The following is a 20,288-nucleotide window of genomic DNA, read 5'->3' on the forward strand; positions in this document are numbered from 1 at the left end:
TTTTGTTTGTTTGTTTTCAAGACAGGGCTTCTCTCTGTGTAGCCCTGGCTGTCTTGGAACTCTCTTTGTAGACCAGGTTGGCCTCAAACTCACAGAGATCCCCCTTCCTCTGCCTTCCAGATGCTGGGATTAAAGGCATGTACCACCACTGTCTGACTCAATAACGACTTTTTAATTAAAAATTAAAAAGAAAACCCGCTGAGCTAATCTCAAGAGTTGCAATACTAAAATACATTGTTTAAATGAAGATCTGAATAAATTATCAAAGCTATAACTACATTATTATTATAACATCTATTTTCACACCATCTACCATCTTTTGTATTCCCATTTTCACCTGACAATCGCTGACTTCTTGACCTAAAATTCAAAATATATGAGAAAGTTTGTGTTAAAGTTTATAATCCAGAAGCTGAGCGTTATCAAACACAGGGGCACAATTATGGGAAAATCAAAAAGCTCTTGCAAAGATCTTGGGGAAAAAAGTTTAAAAAAAAAAAAAAAAGCCAGGGGCAGTCCCAGGGAGGCCAGCAGAGTTCTGACAGGGAGGAGAGGGTTAAATCCTTTCCTCCGCAGTACAAAAGAAAAGAGTGTGCGGAAAGATTAGGATTTTTGCTTTTACAATAGGAGCTGCAGGAGCGTTGAGAAGCTGAAGGGGAAAAGAGGGGGCGTCTCTTCTTTAGACTTGAGAGACTGAGAGAGAAAGAGAGTCGGGAAGGGCTCACACTAGTCCGCCCGTCTCTGGGAAGGGAGAATTCCTCTGCTTCACAGTGATTTGCGCTGGGGGACAGACAGTCGTTGGCCTCAGACCAGAGAGGGTGATCCGACCAGGTCACCCAGTTAAAACTCAGTGCGTGGTGCCCTCCCTCTCTACCGCTTCTACTCGGGAATGTCTCGGCGAAAGCAGCGGAGACCCCAGCAGTTAATCTCCGACTGCGAAGGTCCCAGCGCATCTGAGAACGGTGGGTGCTGGGAACGGGAGCGGGGATGGGGCTCGGGGGGCGGGGAGGGTTGAGTCAAAACCTGCATGGTCCAGGCCAGGGCAATGGAGGGCACCTCTGCCACGAGCCAAACCCGAGCAGAATTTGGTCACTGGGGTTGTAAAGGACTGCAGACCTCAGGCTGTGGGATGATGAGCTGTAGCGGGGAGACACCCCCTTGGTATCTGTTTGTGTTTCCCTTGCTTTTCTCTGGATGAAATGGAGTTTTCAAACTGGCTCTGTCTACTCAAGAGTTTTCTCTCCAAGTCCTTCTTTGCTCACTGGTCTTTGTGCCGTTGCTAAGTAACGTCCTCAGACCTGAAGACCCGTCTCTTAGGGATGGGATTTCCCCCTCTTCTTTCTGGAGAGTTGGGTTGCAAGGGAATGAATTGGATAAACGTGAAGGTTCCCCTGAGGGAGAAGAGAATAAAGTTTCTCATTGTTGGGCTGAGCTGAGGACAGACTAGAGCTCCCTGAGGGAGAAAGCTAATGTCGGTCAGAATGCAGGCTAGCTAGAGGGTGTGCTCCTCCTCATCTGGAGGAGAGGCTGGAACTCAACCCCAGACTCAGGTTTGTGTTTTAAGGGAGGCAAAGATAATACCTGTGTGCAAGTTAGCATACCTGTTAGTATATGCTGTCACTGTGCAAGGATCTTGCTAGTTATTTGCTTTTGGTTTTTGAGACAATCTCCGTAGAGCAGCCTTGAAGTCACTCCAGAGCCCAGGCTGACCTGGGACTTTTAGCAATTCTCCTGGCTCAGGCTTCTGAACAAATGTGCACCGTAGTGCAATCCAACCAACAAATTTCCTGTGGGAGAAGAGAAAAAGCAATGTAGCCAAGCTGGCCTTAAGCTCCTGATCCTCCCGCCTCTGCCTTCTGTGTGCTTATTACAGGCACATGCGCCAGCACAGCTGGGTGGATAAGTCAGTGCATTCTTAAAACCCTCCTCCAGCACGTGGAAGGCCATGACAGGACAAGAAGACAACGAAAAGACAGAGTCAGCACAAAAGCTTAGGAATCCAGGTGCTTGTCCACATCTACGACTGGTGGTCCTCACTCTCTAGGGCTGAGCTAGGACTAGTAGGAATTGGTGTCTGTGTCCAGGTGATGCTTAAACGCAAGGCAGTCTTGAACTAAGTAGTATGGCTACATGTGCTCACAAGGTGGAAGTCTGGAAGCCCAACTTCTGGACTAATCATTTGCTTAGCGAACATTTGATACGCCCAAAAATATACGATAAACGTTCCAAAACTTTTTAGAATCCCCTCCTCTTGGCTACCTATGTAAGCTTGGTTGGCTTACTTAGTTTCTCTGTGCCTCAGTTTCCTCATCTGTTAAACATCTTAGTAACTTGTGTAAGTCCTTTGGGGAAATCTCCAGCATAAATCACATTTCCTAGTGACACCTACCATCAGTACTTAATGGGAAGTACTGTCACCATTACCATATGTGAGGGCAGTGACCACTGAGGAACCTCTGGGCAGCTTCAGCATTTCTTTAGGGGACGTGGGAGGCTCTGGGATAGAGTATCTGTGGTGACTAGAACGAATCGTGGATTGAACTTGTCTTTCCACTTGTACAAAAATGCCTCTAAGTCATGTCAGTGCACCATGTACAATGAAACCTTAACAAACAAGTTAAGTTTGGGGTAGGGCACATCTTCCCCAAGCTATTGTTTGGCTAAGATCCCACTGTGCCCATATTTAGAGGTTCTATGGTGATGGCATCCTTCCCTCCTGAGACACATTAAGCCTCCTTCATGCTGCTGTAGGCCGGATGTTTCCTCCCTGTGCTCTATAGGAGGTCTCCCCTAGAGCCCCAGAGTTGCCTCAAAGTCCTGCTTCCCTGCTGGTTCAATTGTGGAACTCGGCTGAACACCACCCCCAGCCCCCAAGAGGCATCTTCTTCTCTCCTTCCTCCCATCTGCTCACCCATTCCCTAAACCATGGCTTAGGGAAGGGTTTCTGTAAGAGTCAAAAGCGGCTGCCTGGGGTGTCTTCTCAAGCCTTTTAGCGTATGGCTCCCACTTGGGACTCTGAACCCCCGAAAGTGTGATGATGTTGCTGTAAGTTCTTTCCTACAGGAACCATAAAGGTTTACACTGAGAAGAAGCAAGAAAATTTAGGTAAACTTTGCATTTGAGCTATGAAAGGCAAAAACTAATAGGGCGCAGAAAGCATTTGAAATGCCTGTCAGTCTGCCATAAGCGGGAGGACAGCGCCGATTTCACCACACTGTCCATGGCAGGGGTTCTCAACCTCCTGATGCTGCAACCCTTTAGTATAGTTCCTCATGTCGTAGGGGCCCCCAACCATAAAATTACTTTTGTGGCCGAATGGTGATGGCTCACGGCTTTGACCCAGCACTCAGTAGGCAGAGGCAAGTAGATCTCTGTGAGTTTGAGACTATCCAGGACTACATAAGGAGACTTTGTCTCAACAACAACAACCAAACGAAGAAGAAGGAGGAGGAGGAGAAAGAGAAAGAGGAGGAGGAGGAGGAAGGAAGGAAGAGGAGGAAGAGGAGGAGAAGGAGGAGGAAGAAGGAAGAGGACAGGGTTTTCATATAAGAACTCCTTAGACACTTTTCTCATTTAGTCTATTTCCATGACCTGAATGGAGGTTTGTTGTGTCTCACCTGCAATTTGACATGGCTATCTGAAATTCTCTCCTGCTCTTCTTGTACTGTTCCCTGACTAGAACACCAAACCTAAGAGAACACTCGCTGCACATAAGTGATGGCCAGGAAATAGTCAATTCACCTTAAAACTCTACATAAAGAAAATAACCTCTTCCCCTACAGAGTCTAGATATCCAAATTAGAGAACACAAGGGGTGTAACTGGAGGAGATGCTAACTGGTACATCTGGGAAACGAAGGAAATGATCAGAAGCCCAGATATTTAGTGAGGAGAAACCAGGACAACAGCCAAGCAGACCTTGGGGGAGAGAAGGGAGTTGGCAGACAGCAAGAACAGCAAAAATAGGGCACCCTACCCAAGAAAGTGCAAAGCTGAGCTCTCAGGTTTCTGAACCCCTTGAGACTTCATTTTAGGTACCTGTAGGGAGTGGGGCTCAGGAAGAATATATCTCTAACTGAACATAAAGTATTTTAGAAGTCTGGATTGTGGCTGAGCAATTCTAGACCATCAAAATAGAATGGGTGGGGGTGGCACGGAGATAAGGGAGAGAGAGGCTGAGTCAGGTTTGGCTATAGCATGAGATAAGGAAGAAGAAAACCCAGTTTTCTTTTCTTTTTTTTAAATATTTATTTATTATGTATACAATATTCTGTCTGTGTGTATGCCTGCAGGCTAGAAGAGGGCACCAGACCTCATTACAGATGGTTGTGAGCCACCATGTGGTTGCTGGGAATTGAACTCAGGACCTATGGAAAAGGAGGCAATGCTGCTCTTAACCTCTGAGCCATCTCTCCAGCCCCTAGTTTTCTTTTCTTCCTTTCTTTCTTTTTTCCCTCCTTCCTTCCTTCCTTTCTTTCTTTCTTTTTGTTGTTGTTTTGGTTTTTGGTTGGTTTTGTTTTTTGTTTGTTTGCTTGTTTGAGACAATGTTTCTCTATGTAATCCTGGCTGTCTCAGAATTCACTCTGTAGATGCCAAACTCAGAGATTTGCCTGCCTCTGACTTCTGAGTGCTAAGATTAAAGGTGTGCATTACCACCATCCAGCAGAGAAAGCAGAGTTTTCAAACTATTCTGTACTTCAAGACTACATTACCTTGTAATCCTGGACAAATTCTCTATTTCCTAAGGTTTCAAAGTAGAGAAACTTCCCTCTCATTCTGTTTTGCGTTTTGTTTTATTATTACTATTTTAGATATATTTACTTTATTGGTGTGTATTGGTGTTTTGCCTGCATGTATGTCAGTATACCATGTGTGTGCGTGGTGCTCACAGGGGCTAGAAGAGGGTGTCAGGTCCTGTAGAACTCGAGTTACATACAGTTGTGAGCTGCCATGTGAGTTCTGGGGACCAAATCCTGGTCCTCTACAAGAGCAGCAAGTGCTCTTATCTGATAAGTTATACCATCTCTAGAGCCCCTGCACTCTTTACTTCTGTTTTCAAATAAGAGAAGTCATAGCCGTAGATGAAGAAGCTTTCCCCGAGCCAGACGTGATGGTGCATGTCTTTAATACTAGCACTCAGGATGCAGAGGCAACCTGATCTACAGAGCTAGTTCCAAGACAGCCAGGGCTACTCGGAAACCTTGTCTCAAAAAATGAGAGAGGAGGGGAGAAAGAGAGAGAGAGAGAGAGAGAGAGAGAGAGAGAGAGAGAGAGAGAGAGAAGAAATATAAGAAACTTTCCCCAAATTAGTTGAATGTGGTGGCACAGAATTTTAATCTCTAAAATGCCTTTGAGCTCCAAAACAGTGTTTGAATTCTGTGCTGTGCTGCACTCTTTGATTTCAGAAAAACATCCATTGAGATTTGGTCGGGGTTTTGAAGATGTTCATGCTCTGATACAAACGTCTTTCTCACTTGGTACCTGGTGTCTGAGTCCCTCTTCCTCCGTGTATCACATGGACCATGCCATGGGTGCATCCATAGGTTTTACTATAGTAGTTTGGTTTGGCAAAAAATTGTGTATGAGCTTACTAGAGAAGATTGAGAGAAAAAAACAGGACATTCTTTAAAAAGTAACCCTGGCAACAGTCACAAAATCTATTTATATTTCTGAAGACTGCCAAGTAGTAATGATTCAATTGAGGTAAGATCTGTGAGGAGTAGGGACAGTTAGAAGAGAACAGTCCTCTCAGTTCTGTTATTGGAGTACTTGTCTTCTGTGTGTGTCATGGGGAAGGATTATATGTGTGTGCTGAATACTGAACACAAGGCTCCTGGGCCTGTAACGTCCTGCCATTGAACATCATTATCAGACCTTAGTTTCAAAATATAATTTTGTATCCACAATGTGTATCAAGAACGCAGAAATTAAATAGTGGCATGGCCAAATGCTAGAATAACAGGCATATGCCAACATGCCCAGTTTGGGTGTGTCCACATGCCTGTGTTCACTGGAACTAAACCCAGAGCCTCGATTCATGATCGGTAAGTAAGTGTTCTACCCCTGGAAGCGACATTCCCAGCCTTTTGCTGAACAATAGAATAAGTGAGGAGCTTCATAAAAATACTAATGCTTGAGCTGGGCATGGTGGTGCACACCTCTAATCTCTGCACCAGGGAGTCAGAACAGACTGATCTCTTGAGTCTGGCCTCCATAGCAAGTTCTAGACCAGCCAGAGTTACATAGTGAGACTCTGTATCAAAATAATAATGATGATGGTAATGATGCTAGGATCCCACCCTTAGGAATTTTTAAATTTATTTTAGCCTTGAGATTGCTTCTTTTTTTTTTTTTTTTCCTTTTTCCAGTGTTTGTGACGGAACTCAAAGCTTCATGAGGTCTAGGGATGTGCACTACTGTGGAGTTATGGCCCCAGCCTAAGGCATTAGTATGCCCTAAAGCTCTAATGGTAATCCTAGTACAGTAAAGGCCGAGAGTCACTGTTGAGATACACCGCCCTGCTGCTCAGGCCTTACATGTGTTTGACTGTGATATTCCCAACCATTCTCTCCCAAGATTGAAGCAGTTTGTGAGGGCACCGGGTTTTCGTTTTATTTTGTGTTGTTTTGTTTGGTTTGTTTTTAAGACAGGATTTTCCTGTCTATCCTAGAACTCACTCTGTAGCTTTGAATGCACAGAGATCTGCCTGCCTCTGCCTCCCTGTTGCTTGCTGGGATTCTAGGCGTGCACCACCGCCACCCAGGTCAGGTTTTTGTCTACTTCTCAAGTCGTGTCTTAAATAGTTCAGGCTAGCCATCAGCTTGTGATGGGGTTAGTGAGGATAATCTTGAACTTCTGGTCCAACTGTATGATCCAGAGGGCTAGAATTACAGGTGTGTGCTTGGTTTATGCTGGGGATTGAACCCAGGGCTTTGTGCCTGCTTGGCATGCACCCTACCTACCAACTGAACTACACCACCACCCCTGGGCACTAGGTTTAGAAGAAAAGCTATTTAGTTCTTTGTTTTACTTTGTAGGTTTATTTTTATTTATTTATTTTCAAATTTTGTTTTATTTATTTTTGTTTTTTTGACGCCAGGTTTCTCTGTGAAAAGCCCTAGCTATCCTGGAACTCATGCTGTAGACCAGGGTGACCTTGAACTCAGATATCTGCCTGTCCCTGCCCTCCAAGTGCTAGGAATACAGAGGTGCACCATCACATCCAACTTTGGTTTGTTTTTTATTTTTTATTTTTTATTTTTTATTTTTTATTTTTTATTTTTTTTTTGTCATTTAAGCTCTTTGTAAATCTGAAGAAGCAGGTCCACACACACCCATCACAGACTGCATCTCGTTTTGTGTTTTCTGCTCCGTAGGTATACCATTACCAGTCTAGCATGTTCCTCTGCTGTGTGACTGTGTGTTTTCTGCTCTCTAGGTATACCATTACCAGTTTAGCATGTTCCTCTGCTGGGTGACTGTAGTTTTGTTTGCATAAGAACCTTACTCCCTTTTTCAGGTTAGGCATGGAGTGTAAAAGGCACTGAGCAGTAGATAGTTCCTCCTACAGGTGGCTGTTGATACATCACCTTTCATCAGGGACTAAATTTACCTTATAGAGCGTAGATCGAATGACACTTCAGAAAGCACATTTCATTAAAAAGCAAGAAAGGGGACACTGTTTCTCAGGAGAAGAAAAGAAAAGGACTTGACACAACAGCAATGGGATATCAAATGTTCGGGGCTAATTAACAAATGCTAGGTAGAAAGTCACCGTCTGATTCTTCTCTCCAACCCGAGGGCAGGGAGGAGCCACACAGGCCTCTTTCTCTGGCCTTAGGGTGTGCCTGAGGAGCTGGTCAGGAGCCAAAGACCTGAATGCTGCTCTGCTGAATTACTCTGTGAACTTGGAAAAGTCACTTAACCTCTGCCATCTTCGGTTTCCTTATCTGTAAAACTAAAGCTTTCTGCACCTACCTGTGTCTCGGACTAACTGAAACGGACACTTCTTCACCTGCAAAGGCCAGGTCTCATCCGCTTCAGTGCTCACCTTCACAAGGCTAAAATCATTGAGATCATCTGAAGTTTTAAAACATCACCCTGTAAATTATTTTCATTTTATAAAGGCAGTATTTACTTTTTTCTTTTTTGACAGGGTCTCCCTATGTAGACACGTGGACCGGCCTGCCTCTGCCTCCTGAGGGTCACCACTCTCAGACTAGTTACTAAAATTTTGATTAGATTTACTAAAACTTGATTTTGGTTCACTTGACCTTCCCACCCTCTCATCCCCCCCACCCCCAAAATAGGCTCTAACTTAGACATATCTAACTTAGATATTGCAGAGAAATTAACAAAATTGAGGGATGAGGGCTAAGCACATAGCTCAGTCATGCAGAGGTGCAGTGGTCCAAAGTCTGTCTTAGCCATAGAATGAGTTTGAGGCCAGTCTAGGCTACAGAAGACTCTATTAAAAAAAAAAAAAAAAAAAGCAACCAACCAACAAATAAAAGAATGTTATTTTAGTGTGTGTTTATTTTAGGTAATCTTATTATTAAAAATATAAATCTCTATTCCATGATATTTAAGGCTCTTTAAACTTTAAAAAGTTCCTCATTTACATTCTCTTTTTTATGGAAATTCCTATATATTAATACCACCTTTCTAGCATCTTATAGTGGGCATACAGCTCAGTGGTGAGACACTTGGCACAAGGCTCCTTTTCAGTACCACGCACAAAAAAAAGGGGGGGCAACAAAAAACGATTTTCAATTTTTCTGCTTTCAAAATATTCCTCTGATAAGGATAGTATACATAGAATATTATCTCTTTATAAAAAAATGGAGATGGTGGCATATTTGGTGGCATATCCCTAGTGCTTGGGAGGCAGAGGCTCTGTGAGTTCAAGGCCAACCTGGGCTACAGGGTGAGTTTCAGCTCAGCACAGGCTGTTATACAGAGAAACTGTGAGTGTGTGGGGGGCGTGTATGAGCAAGACTGTGACCCCAGCATTTGAGGAAGAAACAGAAGGGTTATAGAGCTTCTCACTAGACTCAGCCACACTACATAGACAGCCTGAGCTACATAGTAAGAACATGGTTCAAAGTATATAAAAATAAATAAAAGGACAATATGAGTTTTTGACCACCACCACCAAACCACAAATCCAAGACCAGAGATCACTTTTTACATGTAAAAATAAAGGATTTTAGGAAATGAGAGACCCTTTAAATCTCATTTCAAGGAAGAAAAGGAATGCAGAGTACCTGGTCTGAGGCACCCCGGTGGAGGTGAGCAGGTGCCAGTCTTGTCTAGGAATTCAGATCTAGTTGGGGGATGTTAGGGGCTTTGGACTCGGAGCGGCAGACTGTGAGAGCCCATTCCGCATCCTACTCATTGTTTCAGGAGGAGCTCCCCTCCCCCAAGGTTGGAGCTGGAAGGACCTCCATAGGCTTTTGCAAGCTAAAGTCTTTAATTGTCTGTGTTAGGGACCGGGAGCAGGGGGTGGGGAGGGGGAGTGGGCAGTAGAGAAGAGGGTACGGAGCAGGAGAGGGTTTCTTTTAAGTACGAACTCTATGCTTTTGGTATAGGGCCGGTAGCCTGAGGACTAGCTTGTGTTGACCTATTATTCTGGGGGAAGGGCTTAGTGTTCCTCAAGAAGGGGTCCTCAAATTACTTTCTTGGGAATCTTGCAATCGCCCCCCTAAGAAACTTCTTTTTAAAGAAGGACGAGGATAGAATGGGAATAGGAACGAAGATAAAGCTTGAGATCTTTCTGTGCTGTGCGTGTTGGTAAGGGGGGTGGGTGTTTGGGTGGCTCCTCCCATTTTTGTCCTCCGACCTCTGAGGCCGGTCGACCACCCTTTGGAATCCACGTTTTTCCAAGCTCAGCAGATCCTTTATCCGAAGAAAAATTACTGAAGCCTATCGCCTTAATCTATTGAGCGGGCAATGTTTCCCACTGAGTGCTTGGGGCTGATCCGGTGGGAGCAGCTAGGATAAAGACATCTCGGGTGGGTGGGAAACTGGGCACAGTGGGCCCCTAAGGTGCGTCACAGCACCTGTCCCAGAGCCAGGGTAAAGCTCCCTAGCTTGCCCCCCCCTGCACACACTCTCTGCTCCTGCCTCCTCCCTGGCAGCTCCTCCCCCCCCATCTCCCTCTACCAGCGTTCGCGCTCCAGCTCCTCCCCCTCCTCTGCGCCTTCTCGCTCCCCTCCCCCTCTGCCGCTGTTCCCTGCCCCCGCCACCGCCGATCTCCTCCGCAGTCTGGGCCGCTGGGCGCAGAGACTGCCGCAGCGCCGGCGGCCACCGACCCCTCCCCAGACCGGATACCCATTGTGTTCTACCCTATCCCGCTGTCCACTTCCCCACGGCCATGGCGCAGGAAACCGGGAGCAGCTCTCGACTCGGGGGGCCCTGCGGGGAGCCTGCGGAGCGCGGAGGTGCGGTAGGGCCAGGCTTGGGCAGAGATGGGGGCTGAGGGGACGCTTGCATATAAGGACTTTAAGTGGACGGATAAAATGTGTGATTCTACACATAGGCCCCAGTTCTCACATCCATTCCCACTCTTCCTGGGCCATAGGAGGGGGAGGGGTGACGGAGGAGGCTCGGAATGTGCGCGCTCTGTCCCCCTCCCCCTTTTGCTGGGTGTCCGGGAGCCACGCGGGTCGGGTCCAGTCCGAGCGCTAGCTTCATGCAGGATCTGATTGTAAGCTTCCTTCCCACCCTAACCCGCGGTACCTGGGTTGCCCGTTCTTTATAGCTTCCGTTACCCAACAAAACCGCATTACCCACACTCTCTCCTTGTCTTCCCCCTAGGTGATGCTAGCGAGGAGGACCACCCCCAAGTCTGTACCAAATGCTGCGCACAATTCTCTGACCCGACCGAATTCCTCGCTCACCAGAATGCATGTTGTACTGACCCACCCGTAATGGTGATAATTGGGGGCCAGGAGAACCCCAGCAACTCTTCAGCCTCCTCTGCACCCCGGCCAGAGGGCCACAGTAGGCCCCAGGTCATGGACACAGAGCACAGTAATCCCCCAGATTCTGGGTCTTCTGGGCTCCCTGATCCTACCTGGGGGCCAGAGCGGAGAGGAGAAGAGTCTTCTGGGCATTTTCTGGTCGCTGCCACAGGTACAGCGACTGGGGGAGGTGGGGGCCTGATCTTGGCCAGTCCCAAGTTGGGAGCAACCCCATTACCTCCAGAATCTACCCCTGCACCCCCTCCTCCACCACCTCCCCCTCCACCTTCAGGCAGTGGCCACTTGAACATCCCTTTGATCTTGGAAGAGCTGCGGGTGCTTCAGCAGCGCCAGATCCATCAGATGCAGATGACAGAACAAATCTGCCGCCAGGTGCTGCTACTTGGCTCCTTAGGGCAGACGGTGGGTGCCCCTACCAGTCCCTCAGAGCTCCCTGGAACAGGGACTGCCTCCTCCACCAAGCCCCTACTGCCCCTCTTCAGTCCCATCAAACCTGTCCAAACTGGCAAGACACTGGCACCCTCGTCCTCCTCTTCCTCCTCTTCAGGGGCAGAACCCCCTAAGCAGGCTTTCTTCCACCTTTACCACCCACTGGGATCGCAGCATCCCTTCTCTGTCGGAGGGGTAGGGCGAAGCCACAAACCTACCCCTGCCCCCTCCCCCGCCCTGTCAGGCAGCACAGATCAGCTGATTGCCTCGCCTCATCTGGCATTCCCAGGCACCACAGGACTCCTGGCAGCTCAGTGTCTTGGGGCAGCAAGGGGTCTTGAGGCTGCGGCCTCCCCAGGACTCCTGAAGCCAAAGAATGGAAGTGGTGAGCTGGGCTATGGGGAAGTGATCAGTTCCTTGGAAAAGCCTGGTGGAAGGCACAAATGCCGCTTTTGTGCCAAAGTATTTGGCAGTGACAGCGCCCTGCAGATCCATCTTCGGTCCCACACTGGGGAGAGGCCCTATAAGTGCAACGTCTGTGGTAATCGCTTCACTACTCGGGGCAACCTCAAAGTACATTTCCATAGGCATCGTGAGAAGTACCCACACGTGCAAATGAATCCACATCCAGTGCCGGAGCACCTAGACTACGTTATCACCAGCAGTGGGCTGCCTTATGGAATGTCTGTGCCGCCGGAAAAAGCAGAAGAGGAGGCAGTCACGCCCGGTGGGGGCGTTGAACGCAAACCTCTAGTGGCCTCCACCACAGCACTCAGTGCCACAGAGAGCCTGACACTGTTGTCCACTGGCACAAGTGCATCCGTGGCTCCTGGGCTCCCTACTTTCAACAAGTTTGTGCTCATGAAAGCCGTGGAGCCCAAGAGTAAAGCTGATGAAAATACTCCTCCAGGGAGTGAGGGCTCAGGCATTACTGGAGTAGCAGACGGTGGCGCAGCAACCCGAATGCAGCTAAGTAAGCTGGTGACATCGCTGCCAAGCTGGGCGTTGCTTACTAATCACCTGAAGTCAACTGGAAGTTTCCCCTTCCCCTATGTGCTAGAACCCTTGGGGGCCTCACCTTCTGAGACCTCAAAGTTGCAGCAGCTGGTAGAAAAGATTGATCGTCAAGGAGCTGTGGCAGTGGCCTCTACTGCCGCAGGAGCTCCGACCACTTCTGCCCCTGCACCTTCATCTTCATCTTCAGGACCTAACCAGTGTGTCATCTGTCTCCGGGTACTGAGCTGTCCCCGGGCTCTACGCCTGCATTATGGACAACACGGAGGTGAGCGGCCCTTCAAGTGTAAAGTGTGTGGCAGAGCTTTCTCCACAAGGGGCAATTTGCGTGCACATTTTGTGGGTCACAAGACCAGTTCAGCTGCCCGGGCCCAGAACTCCTGCCCCATCTGCCAGAAGAAGTTCACCAACGCGGTCACTCTGCAGCAACATGTCCGAATGCACCTGGGGGGTCAAATCCCCAACGGTGGTTCCACACTCCCTGAAGGTGGGGGAGCTGCCCAGGAGAACAGCTCTGAGCAATCTACAATCTCTGGACCAGGGAGTTTCCCACAGCAGCAACCCCAACAACCATCACCGGAAGAGGAGTTGTCTGAGGAAGAGGAAGAGGATGAGGAAGAAGAGGAAGATGCGACAGATGAAGATTCCCTAGCAGGAAGAGGCTCGGAGAGTGGGGGTGAAAAGGCCATATCTGTGCGAGGTGACTCAGAAGAGGTATCGGGGGCAGAGGAGGAAGTGGGAGCAGTGAATGCAGCACCCACCACCGGGAAAGAGATGGATAGTAGTGAGAAAGCGACTCAACAATCTCTGCCACCACCTCCACCCGACAACCTTGATCATCCCCAGCCCATGGAGCAGGGAACCAGTGATGTTTCCGGAGGCATAGAAGAAGAGGCCAAATTGGAGGAGACCCCAAGCCCCATTGCAGCACTCACCCAAGAAGGGGAGGGCACCAGCACCCCGCTGGTGGAGGAGCCAGGAGAGGGAAGCAGCAGAAAGGCCTGTGAAGTGTGTGGCCAGACCTTTCTTGCCCAGGCAGCTCTGGAAGAGCACCAGAAGAACCATCCTAAGGAAGGGCCGCTCTTCACTTGTGTGTTCTGCAGGCAGGGCTTCCTTGACCGTCCTACCCTCAAGAAGCACACGCTGTTGGCTCACCACCAGGTACCACCCTTTGCACCCCATGGCCCTCAGAATATTGCTACTCTTTCCTTGGTCCCTGGCTGTTCCTCTTCCATTACTTCTCCAGGGCTCGCCTCGTTCCCTCGAAAAGATGACCCTGCCATCCCATGAGCCTATTTTCTGTACCCAGTCCCCATGACCCAGGGCACAAAAACTGAGCGCTTCATAGAAGGACTTTCAAGACTTAACTTTAACCTCCCCTTTTCTCAAGTTTTGACATGATGTTTCTAGTGGCTTCTCTCTAGTCCCTGAGCTTAAAAATTGAGCTAGTTCCAGGAAAAGCTCCAAAGCTACAGAGAAACCCTGTCTTCAAAAACAAAAAAAAAAACAAAAAATTGCATTTAAAAGGGAATGCCCTCTAAGAAATTTGTATCACCTTTTTGTTCTTTGTAACTAAGGAAAATGAATTCTCTATAGCTTTCATTCTCAAGGGGAGCCCTTTCCTCTTCTCCCTTTCCCTTTGGCAGGCACACGAGAACCACCATCTTCGTCGTAGTGATCTTGACCTTCTTGAGAAGCTTGTGAGGGGTGGATTTCTTACCTTTCTACAACTGGTACACAGTTGTTACTGTCAGGTGGCCTAAGCACCAAGCCCTGGAGTTCTAGATTCACCTGCGTTGCTACTTCGGCTGTAGCACCATCATTGCTAGTAAGCCCAGGAACTGTGCTTGAGGTGACCCCAACATGATCCAGAAGGGCAGAGGAGAACATAGCCTCTCTCCTGTTTCTGCCTCCCGTACCCAGGTGGTGCCTACCAGGCACACTAGAGAAAAGTAGCAAGTATAACTTCTTTCTCTTCCCCCTACTCCAGAAGGTGCTGGCAAAGAAGAATGAAGGATTGGGATGCTTTTTCAGTATGTCTCTGGACTTGTCAGATTAGGGCAAAGAAGTTGACTGGTCAAGATGCAAGGACTCCTTCATTTATCATGGCCTCCTAACCAAGAGGCCATGGGCTATATAAAGTATAAAGTTCTTAACTTTAAAGAGCCTTATTGGTGAGGGTGGTTAGTGAAGTAATCATGACTGAAGGAGTGTTGCTGAAACAGGGATTTCTAGGAACCTATTTGCTAAAGAATGGGATGGGACGTAAGGGAGAGGAACTTCTGCTCTGGTTGAATATGACATTCACGATGTTCCTTTGAGCTAATGGTGAGGTGGTATTGCAGCAGCACCAGGGGTCATGGGGACTTCGGGCACTAGAGTGCTTTTAGTTTTAGATGACTCCCGATTTTATTCCCTTGCCCCTTGTATGTCCTTCATCTTCTCAAAACCCCTTCCCTCCCCAGCTTTGCCTGATCGTGGACCAGAGCTTACGTCTTGATTTTTTTGTCTGCTTCTAAGAGTCCCAGACATTGAGAGACAAGCTTCAAGTGGTTCCTCCCTGCCTCTCTGTCTTGTAGTGAGATGTAGTACTTACTCTTCACATAGGATCCCGTGGAGCAGGAGTTCTGAGGGGGAGACTGGATTTGCTGTTAGTTGATGTCAGCGATGATTCTAAAGTAGTGACTCCAGAGCTCCTAACACAGAGATATGTATAAGAGCAGAGTAAGGGATACACGTATGTGTCCCTCCGTCATTAAAGGTGTTTTGGCCAAGCGTTTGTGTGTTTCTCCTTATTTTGTGAATAAATAGCCAGATGGAGTGTGATATTGGTATTCGCTGGCACGGAGAATCCCTTCCCACTCTTTTCTCTTGCCAAAGCAAAACATATGGTATAGAAATACTTAATTTACTCGGCTTTGTCCTGAAACAACCTCCACTGAGTGTGATTTCACTGTGAGGGAAAAGGGCGTTTTTAAACGGAGATTCTTTCTTTTAAAAGGCATTTGCCCAGTCTCCAGGCAACATCTAGGTTTTCGCTTTAGGACTTTCTACCAAAACACAACTTTGTGTTGTTTCGTTTGGTTTAAAAGCTGTTCACCAGTCTTTGCCAGATCTCAAGCAGCCTGTTGACATCAGTGAATCTATAGAACAAGATAGCTGATATAAAATTTTATGACTTTTGAGATCTAATATTGTAATCAGAAAGGAAAAATTTCTACCAAGAAAGGAAGTTCCTATTATTAAGAATGCACACACTGGGGCTGGAACATTGGCTCACTGACTGTACTTCCAAAGGACCCAGGTTCAATTCCCAATACTTACATAGTGACTCATAACTATCTGTTAACTCCAGTTACAGGAGCTCTGACATTCTCTTCTGGCCTCTTTGGGTGCCAGGCACACCTGGCACACATGTAGTGCAGATACTCATATGAAAGCAAATCACTCAAAACGCATGAAATAAAATAATTTTTAAAAACAATACCTCAAGCCATTTGGTGGTGGTGCACATCTTTAATCCCAGGCAGAGGCAGGTGGATTAAGGCCAGGCTGGTCTGCAAGGGTTAGTTCCAGGACAGGTAGGGCTACGTAACGAGACCTTGTCTTGAAAAAAAAATCAATAAATAATAATGGCTTAATGAACGAACTAGGCTTGTAGCTCAGTTGGTAGAGCTTGCTTAGTATGCATGAAATAAGCCAGCATCATTCTCGACTACACAATGAGTTAGAGGCCAGCTCTGGATACATGAGAATCTTATCTTTTTAATTATTTTTATATATTTATTTTATATTTTTTTATTTTGTTGCTAGGATTAAAGTCATGCTACACAGCTGACAAGAATATTGTCTTAAAATATAAGTATATATGGCAGGTGTCATGAAATGAGATTATAATTTCTTTTTTAATTTTGTGTTTCCACAACAGTAAAGTTCAGAATTTTCTCTAAGACTTTGCTTTTCTGAAAGGATTGACTTCCTAGAAATGAGGGTATAACTCAGCAGTAGAACATATGAAAAGCCCAGGGTTCAACTCCAGGAAACCTTCCCACCCAACCCCCCCCCCCCACACAAACAAAACCCTTAGTAAATTCTCCAGATTTTCACCCTTATAAGATGATAATATCACTAAATCTTTATGCTAAAGGAAAGGAACTTGTTTTTAAAAATAAAAATTCAAAGTCTCAGACCCAGATTCAGAAAGACACTCAGGTACACCTGTGGCCCCAGCACTTGGGGAACAAGCAGGAGGATCAAGAACCTAAGGTCATCCTTGGCTATATAGGAAGTTCATGACCAACCTGGACTATATGAAACTACCACAAAATAACAACCCCCCAAAATTAAGAAATTTAAAGAATCAGGTCCAGTTGGGTGGGATGATGGAGAACTGTAATCCTGATATGGGGTGTGTATGCAGGAGTACCACAAGTGGAAGACAGAAAGGAAGAAAAAGAAAAGAAAAACTAGGTCTTAGTGGTACTTTCAGGGATCAGATGCTGGTTTCATGGTACGTCGATGCTACTGTGGCAGCAGGCTCCCCGCAGACGGAGGTGAGTAAATCTATTCTTCACTCTGTGATTCTGGATGTCCCCACCAGAGCAGTGGAGGAGGCCATCTTTAGCACCTGGGAAGTTGGGGGGTTTATTGGGCTGAAACAGCTCCTTTGTTTTAAATTCCTGGCAAATCTCTATAGATACATTTTCCCCCTTTCAACCTGTGGGGGAAGGCAAGTGACTGGTTCTTCTCTCCCTTTAACCTCCTTCATCCCCACTGCGTGGAGATAATGCCATTTTCCTAATCACACCAGACTGGCCGGCTAGTTAGCTGTCAGTTCTCATTATGGTCACAGCTGTCAGGAGGTTTCTTTGACACAGAACCTGCCTCTCCATTCTCTTCCAGGGCTCTTTTCCATCTCCTGTTCATTCTTTTCCTATTCTACTTTTTTTTTGCTTTTCATGTTTGTTTTCTCTTCACCACTAATTACTTTTTCTGGGTGCCTTTGATTTCTTCCTTCTTGCTAGGACACCATCCTCGCTCCCACTTTCCACTAGATCTGTCTTTTTGGAAGTTGAGTTGATGTTAACCTGCATATGTGTGAATGCAGCTTGCAAAATATACTTTACATGAACAAGAGACTCTAGTCCAAGCTGGAGGAATAAATGTGTGGATGAGAAGCAAGAGAAAACTTTTTCTCACTTAATATCTGAGGGTTTACTTAATAGGCCAGGTGCCCTTAGGTAAGAAGGTAGATAGGACATGACAGCACTTCTATGAGCCTACTCTAGTGGGAGAATTATGTAAACAGATTCTTTTATATGGTGATAGATAAGAAAAATGTCCTGTGGAATCCTAGAGATAACTAACTCAAATACAACACTAGAAATGGGGACATGTCTATAGAATAACCATTTTTAAACACAGAAACTGAATTCAATCCACTCAACAATCTAGATACCACTATACAAACCTATATAGGATCCACTAAACTCCCCTTGGCACGCAGATGTGGTTTCTGAGATGCCCTTTTAAGAACAGCCATCTTCAAGGAGCCTGGTGAACTGATAGCCTTCGAGTATCTGACTCTTCTACCTCTGACCAAACCTGAAAAAGCTCAAGATACAAAGTAATACTTAGGCCTTTAGTGAGTAGTGAGCTCTAGGCGCTGCCATTGCAAAGGTGGATCCTTAGATCTGCATCATTCTCCTTCCCTCCGCTCTCAGCATGTGCCGGTGTCACCCAGTGTCAAACCTCACTGACAAAGACAGGGTTTCTCTGGGTTGCCTTTGTAGACCAGGCTGGCCTGGAACTCAGAGACCCACTTACCTCTCCTGGGATTAAATCCAAGAGCTGGGATTAAAGGTATGCCTCATCGCCCCCTCATTCCCCTCCATCTCCTGACTACTGGCTTTTTTTGTTGTTGTTGTTTTTCGAGACAGGGTTTCTCTGTAGCGTTGGAGCCTGTCCTGGAACTAGCTCTTGTAGACCAGGCCTTGAATTTACAGAAACCAGTACTGGCATGTTTTTATCCCTCACAAACTCTTATATCTGGGGCACTAGTTACCATTCTCAGAACTTAACTAATAAACAGTATCTCCTGATTCCCAAATCATCACACTAGTCCCATTCCCAGGAAGGCCCGGCTTTGACCTCCCTCCTGTTTGTCTTTTCACACCTTTCCTAACAGTAAACTGATAAATCCTAGTGGACATTTAGGTTTTGGCCAAGCAGTAAGGAAGTGACAAGACTGGGCTAGTGGCAGGGGCATGTAATCTCAGCCCCTGCGAAGTTGGGAAGGGAGGTTGCAAGCTCAAGACATGCCTGGGTTACAGAGTAAATTCAAAGACTGTCCAAGAGCAGAAAAAGGCTGCGGATAGAGCTCAGTTAGGACTCTGTCTCAAAATGTGAGCGATGAGGGCGTATGAGGCCCTGGCCAACCCCTTGTGCCACAGAAAGAAAAGATGGAAGTGTAAGTGGGGCTTAAATACCAGAACGGGTGCTCACTGTGCGTGTTTAAGGGATTTGACAAGAAGAATAAAAGAGGCACACATCCTACGTAAGAACACGAGGACCTGGGGACGGCACAGGTGGCTGAGTGTGAGGACTGCAATGGCTCTGCTCTGCTCTGCTGCCCTGAAGACAGATCTCTGACTGTGCATGCCAGGTGCCTGCTCCACCACCGAACTGTAGATAAGACCTTACGTGGTTAATACAGGCCTGTTACCTCTGCACAAAGGGAAAACAGTAGTTTAACATTGTTAGAATAATGTTTGTGAATTTCTACACAATTGTACACTGCTAAACTGACCCAGTAAAACTGACATTTTTACCAAAATTGACAGCACAGTTGAAACTCAACAGTTCAAATTACTGTCAGATGTGGTGGTGCACACCTTTACCCTCAGCACTTGGAGGGCAGAGGACAGCCAGGGCTACATGTCTCAAAACAAAAAATCGAAATTGTATATGTGTGTGTGTGTGTGTACCTATCATAGCATATACTATATGTCAATAGCAACAACAGCTTTCCCAGGAAGTGGGAGGGTCAAATTCAGTTATAGATGGTGAGCCACTTTTTAGGCACTGGGAATTGAACCTAGGTCTTCTGGAAGAGTACCAAGCACTATTGAGATGTCTCTCCAGGTCTTGAGAGCTACTGTTTTTAAGATGGGATAAAAATCTCTCATCTTCTACAGCATCCCAAGACTGTATTTAGTACTGTGGTTCTCCACGAAGGTTGTTGAACTGAACAACCTAGTAGTAGGGCACTTTCACAGCATGCACAAGGCCGGGGCCTGCAGGGACGTGCTGCAGTACCTGATCTCTAGCACCGCACACAACAAATATTTTACCTAAGAATATTTAACGTGAGTTCGAGGCCAGCCTGATCTATAAGAACTAGTTCCAGGAAAGCTAGAGTTGTTACACAGACAAAGCCTGTCTTGAAAAACCAAAATAAATAAACAAACAAACAAACTATAATCTATATATTTCACAAGGTCCACATGCTAAGGACCTTAAAAGAGCAATGATCTCTGAGCTGGGGCTACGACTTAGTGGTGGAGTACCTGCCTAGCCTTCGTGAGGCCTGAGATTCAACCCCCAGCATGATGAAAACAATAAAGTGATCTAAGTTTACGAATGGTTAACTTCAGCAGTGCTATCATACCTCACTAAGGGAGATCTTTTGCTTTAGCTCCTGTGTCTAGCTGTTTGCCAGTCAGTCAGCCCCAGGGATCTAAAGGTCTCTACCTTTCTAACACTGAGATTACAACTACCTAACCACAGGCTGAAAAGATGGTTTAGTAGTTAGGAGAGCAGGCTGCACTGGGAGGTGGTGGCCTTTAATCCCAGCACTCAG

The 20,288-nt window shown here is 46.6% G+C and overlaps 2 protein-coding genes across 3 annotated transcripts in view; one reads left to right on the forward strand and one right to left on the reverse strand.

Annotated features, from left to right (window-relative positions):
- The window catches only part of LOC148120073 (uncharacterized), a 32,998-nt gene extending 31,213 nt beyond the window's left edge, over positions 1–1,785 (reverse strand). The window contains exon 1 of the mRNA XM_087911864.1: positions 1,602–1,785. The gene's annotated coding sequence lies outside the window, so the exon portion shown is untranslated. The remainder of the gene's footprint in view (positions 1–1,601) is intronic.
- Sall2 (spalt like transcription factor 2) lies at positions 821–15,201 on the forward strand. 2 transcript variants are annotated; one of them, XM_048435684.3, is made up of 2 exons: positions 821–962; positions 10,818–15,201. In XM_048435684.3, the coding sequence occupies exons 1-2, from the start codon at positions 890–892 to the stop codon at positions 13,715–13,717; spliced, it is 2,973 nt and encodes a 990-aa protein (XP_048291641.3). In that variant the 5' UTR covers positions 821–889; the 3' UTR covers positions 13,718–15,201. The 2 variants fall into 2 exon arrangements, with proteins under 2 accessions (XP_048291641.3, XP_048291642.3); XM_048435685.3 differs by lacking the exon at positions 821–962 and adding an exon at positions 10,225–10,441.
- Positions 15,202–20,288: the final 5,087 nt, after the last annotated feature.

The sequence above is a fragment of the Myodes glareolus genome, chromosome 12 (genome assembly GCF_982192425.1).
Source record: "Myodes glareolus chromosome 12, mMyoGla1.1, whole genome shotgun sequence".
In the NCBI taxonomy this organism is placed as follows: Eukaryota; Metazoa; Chordata; class Mammalia; order Rodentia; family Cricetidae; genus Myodes; species Myodes glareolus.

Excerpts from the sequence above, each read along its gene's own strand:
- Sall2 (XM_048435684.3), top strand. The coding sequence starts at position 890 with ATGTCTCGGCGAAAGCAGCGGAGACCCCAGCAGTTAATCTCCGACTGC. Across the intron at positions 963-10,817 it reads TCCCAGCGCATCTGAGAACG|GTGATGCTAGCGAGGAGGAC; the intron begins GTGGGTGCTGGG and ends TCTTCCCCCTAG.